Raw genomic sequence first — 4790 nt, 5'->3', positions numbered from 1 at the left:
GATGATCTGCTGAGGTCCCTTCCGACCCTACAAACTATGAAACTATGCAACAAGTTGTTTGGATTATGGGTTCCCACCGTCCATACCTCCAAGGCCTTGCAAGTTCTCATTTCTTGTCTCCCTTTCCCCAGAGCCTATGGTTCCTTTCAAGACAAAGCTGGAGGATGTTGAAGTTCGGGAGAAAGAGTCTGCCACGTTCCAGTGCGAGGTGCCTGTTCCAAGCACAGAGACCGCCTGGTTCAAGGAGGAGACCAAACTCCAGCAGAGCAAGAAGTACAACATCGAAGAAGAGGGAACGCACCGCCGGCTCACCATCCAGGACGTCACCACAGACGATGATGCTGTCTACATCTGCGAGATGAAAGAAGGGAGCAGGACCATTGCAGAACTGACTGTCCAAGGTGAGAGAGAGAGGGAGAGAGCATATTCACTCCCATTGGGTTTATTTTCCTCCCTTTCTAACCTGGCTCCTTACCATTTATCAATTGCTGGAATCAGAATCTTTTCCTGACTGAGCTGATGGTTTTAAGTGGGGTTTGCAGCTAGCTTTTACCGTCTGACCAATAAAATGTAGTACGACTGTCATCTTGCAAGGCGTGAACTGCTGCTAAGGTAATTCCTTGAATGGGCTGCTAATGGGGAAGTCTTGGTCTCTAGGCAAAAGTTTGTCTTGGTTGGGTGAGAGGATTTGGGACCATGTGTCTAACTACAACTGAAAGCAGCAGAACACATACAGAAATCTGGCCCTTAGCTGGACTCAGTAGCAAACTTGTAATTCTTGCATGCAGATTAGTGGCTAGTAGGTAAAACGTGCAATACTGCAGGGTTTAGATCTGGATCCAGTTGTACCTGAAGGTGAGAGCTGCTCTGATCCAGAGATTTGGCTTCGCTGGCTACACAGCTTAGGATCCAGTGCCAAATTTGGAGGCAGATCCCAATTGAGATCCCACTTTTCCCAAGGTGTGGTGGGTTGGGGTTTCTCTGCACTGAGTAATGGAGTTTAGAGTAATGGAGGGCTCAGAAATACAGAACTATATTGAGCCTACTGATTCACCAGCAGGAGCAGGGATCTGCAAATACACGTCCCTGAGCTATGGCCCTGATTCTGATTTTGCTTGCTGTTGTGTAAATGGCAAGCACTTCCACTAGACCCCATTGAAAAATGCAGGGAACTGCATCTGGTCCTTCCTATTTATGGTCTGCCCTTACTCCCATTGACACAGTCATTGCGAGCCTGGTGGCAGAAGACAGCGGGACCCTGATCATGTGTTAGATTTGCATATACAAGTGCATGTTTTGCATCCACAAACAAATGGCCACGTGTGCATGTTGGTAAGTGTAGGCATAGTGGGATAAAAAGGCCCAAAGAGATATGAGGGTTCAAAAAGTTAAAGAAATTGTGATTGTAACTGGGGACATATTATGGGCTCCTTGATTGATTGTGGGATTGTAAGATTCAGAGATGGTTTCAGAGCATCTGCACAATCTTCCTGTAGTGTTCATGGCTTCACAGAGGGCCAGCACATAGATACAGCATAACTACATTAATGACTCCTTTAAAGCCTTGTGAAAGAAAACCCCACCCATGCCTAAATAAAGTTACAGCCCTTAATAACATTTGCAGCTTCACAGGCAAAGGAAATTTTGCATGTGTAACCGGACCTCCTGCTATAGGGTGTAAAGTGATCTCACGTGGGAGTCGGAAAGGATCTTTCCCCTTCACTGTCACATCATCGTACACTTGTATTGAGCAATTCCACAGCTGGGGCATTGATACCACTGATAGAGAGGATGTCTTTGGCCCACCAGAGTGAATCCTAAATTCCTGAGCAATTCACAACGAACCTTATAAAATCCACCCCCAGAGCTTTATTCAGCCTAAATCTGAATAACTCTGATGAGGATAGCTCTGATCTTTCGTTTTAGAGGGTGTTCCACATCCAAAATGTCCTTGGCGATAACAAAGTTTCTCTGAAAATCTGACCGAAGTTACCTGTGGACAGTTTTGCCCTGTAACTTTGAGCTTTTCCTTGCAAGTTATGGAAATGTCAAAGTTACAATAAGGGGGAAACACCATAAGCAGTTAAACATGACTCCATGGGAATGGGCAGGTCTGATTTAATTGTTTTTAAAAATCACCTGAGGATCTCACAGCTATTTCCTCATAGGTTGAGGGAATGCAGTGTGGGCATCAATTATGCTATTAATTGGATAAATGTAAGGGAGTCCAAAGCAGTATCCCTCCAGGGACCTACCTGTGCTCAGATGCATGCTGGCTTCCTTAAGGAAGGGATTAATATGGGTCATGGCACATGATAAAAGCCTACCATAATTAATTTTTTTCCAACTATTTAAGTTGATCTAGTAAAAGATATCAGATTCACCCAATCAGCCTTGTCTCCCATAATTAAATGCTTCCTTTGCTAAGGCAACACCCACTGTATTTTCCCAAGAGAAGATGCATCAGATCCTAAACTGCAAGTACAGTTGATTGTAGCCATCTACTACAGACTTTACTATCCCCCTTTTTATGGCTCCGTGGATTGAAGTCTGGAAGAAATCATTGCAATAGCCCATTCTGATCTAGAATTTCCCCCAAGACTTCTTGAATCAAAAATATATATTGCATTTAAGCTGGAGCTATTGACATTGTGTTGATCCAGCCGATCTGGGCAGTGCAGTGAAGCTCAAGTATTTCAAGTCTGACATATGATTTTGGTTACTTTATTTCTCAAAGGGAACATCATTAAGAAGCTGCCACGCAAGACTGCAGTCGGGGTAAATGATACAGCGATATTCTGCGTGGAGCTGGACAACGAGTGTCCGAACATCCGCTGGCTGAAGAATAAGGAAGAATTGAAGCCCAGCAACCGAATCTACATCACCTCATCGGGCAAGCAACATACCATGATCATCCGAGACTGCAAGATGGAGGATGCTGGGGAGATTGCGTTCCTGGCAGACGAATGCAGAACGTCCACCCAGTTTGCTGTCTGCAGTAAGCTCTGCTTTCAATTTTTGATGCATGTTGCACTTTCCCACCAAGATGATGCACTCAGTCCAAATGGTTATTAGAGTTAGCACTAATTTACCATACTTTGCCTCCAGCAGATGACCCTCTTAAGTCCTCCTGGGATTCACAGCACTAACTACTATTCCTGTATTTATACAGGTCTCATGCTTTCAAGTCCCTGAGTGAACAGGGATGGGGAAATGTTGAAATAAGGGCCTGATTTTAACCAGCGTTCTAAATGGGCGGAAATTAGATGCTAACTCTAATAACTAATGAATGAGGGTAAATTAGATGCTCTATGGAGATGACAGAAGTTTTTGTATCTGCACCATTGTAAAAGTGAGCAAGAGAGCACAAAAATTTGAGGGGGGGAAGAGCAGTGTGTGCGTCTGCGTGCGTGTGTGTGTGTGTGTGTGTGTGTGTGTGTGTGTGTGTGTGTGTGTGTGTGTGTATTTCCTCTCTGTAACAGTCTTCAGGAAAGACAAAATAGCAGCAGACTTGTAATAGCTTAATCTAGCTAGTAGGGATGACAATAGCTGAGAGGGTATGGGGACATGGACTTTGGCATTTTAGAGCAACTAATACACATACCCACGGTCACTGGAGAGCTTGTATTCTTTGCTCTTATTGTTATGTAGGCCAGCAAGGCTCAGGTAGCAAAGGTCTGCTAGCATGTGTTACAATTACACCTTTCTTTTGATTTGAAAACATACCCTGAATCAATGGTAGATTTGGGAAGGGAAAATATCAGACTATTTCCAGGCTCTCTACCACTGGGAGTGTTGCTGGTCGGGAGGCATTTAGCCCAGATAGCCAACTGTTTTAATCTGACTTCAGTCTTGGTCAAGGATTTCCAAACTAATCAATGAAAGTAAGTTTAAAGCATGGATAGTTTGGATACCCTTTGTTATACAATTAGTTCCAGAAGAAAAAACTAGAGTTCCTACTATAAGTAGTTTGATAGCGTATCAAAGCAAAACTCAGGGGCTCTCAAAGCCGGGGCTCATTTCTAGGGACAATATGATTTACGTGGCTGTTGCCTTCTTCAAGATTTTTCCAAACCCAAGGAATTGGGTCTGCATACACAGCTAAATAAATTGTCCTTCTTGGCTTAGAAATGGTGATGGGTGAGACAGACAGCAGACAGGTGTGTCTTTTGGGAGCTCATGTTACAAAGGGCCTTATAGACGAGGCTGCCATTTTGTGCTAATGTTGGTTGTCAGCACCAGGGCAGAGGGGAGAGTCTTAAAATCTCTTCAGTGCAGAGAGAGGCAAAGCCTATGGGCACTGACAAAAGTAATAATTGTTGCACATTTGGCCCCCTACAAGCACACTACAGCTGTGCCCTGACAAAAGGTGTTATTGTTTTATATTGTGACAGGAGTGTTACTATTGGAGCCTCTCCAGGGATGGCTCCGCCCTCCTGTAATAGGCCTACCACGCTTTGATCTTATGTATTTAATAGATTGCTGTAATTAGCGGGAGGCTGCCCATTTATATGCGCCCCAATGACAGGGGGCGCTGCCTGCGGCTCCTTTTCCTCCCCTACACCGCAGCCCAAGCCTCGCCAATGGTGCTGCTGTAATCTGACTTGGGCCGTGTTATTATGTCTCGGCCCGTCGTTTGCTCTCAGGTGTCCTCACCGCCCCTCCTCGCTCTCGGGGCTCCTCGCCGCCCCCGAGCTCCAGGGCATCTCATTGCCCCCTCCAGCTCCGGGGCTTCTCGCTGCCCCCCCAGCTACAACGTAAAATTCCCAGCCAACCGGGCTAGCCTTCTC

At 45.3% G+C, this 4790-nt stretch overlaps 1 protein-coding gene across 1 annotated transcript in view; it reads left to right on the top strand.

Moving 5' to 3' along the window:
- OBSCN (obscurin, cytoskeletal calmodulin and titin-interacting RhoGEF) overlaps window positions 1-4790 on the top strand; it is a 223829-nt gene that overhangs the window by 30159 nt on the left and 188880 nt on the right. The window contains exons 3-4 of the mRNA XM_019543669.1: window positions 132-401; window positions 2738-2998. Coding sequence (XP_019399214.1) covers window positions 132-401; window positions 2738-2998 — 531 coding nt within the window. The remainder of the gene's footprint in view (window positions 1-131; window positions 402-2737; window positions 2999-4790) is intronic.

The sequence above is a fragment of the Crocodylus porosus genome, unplaced genomic scaffold, assembly GCF_001723895.1.
Source record: "Crocodylus porosus isolate Cpor-Errol unplaced genomic scaffold, CroPor_comp1, whole genome shotgun sequence".
NCBI lineage: Eukaryota > Metazoa > Chordata > Crocodylia > Crocodylidae > Crocodylus > Crocodylus porosus.
The sequence above is the reverse complement of the archived record's forward strand: the minus strand, read 5'-3'. Positions and strand labels throughout refer to the sequence as shown.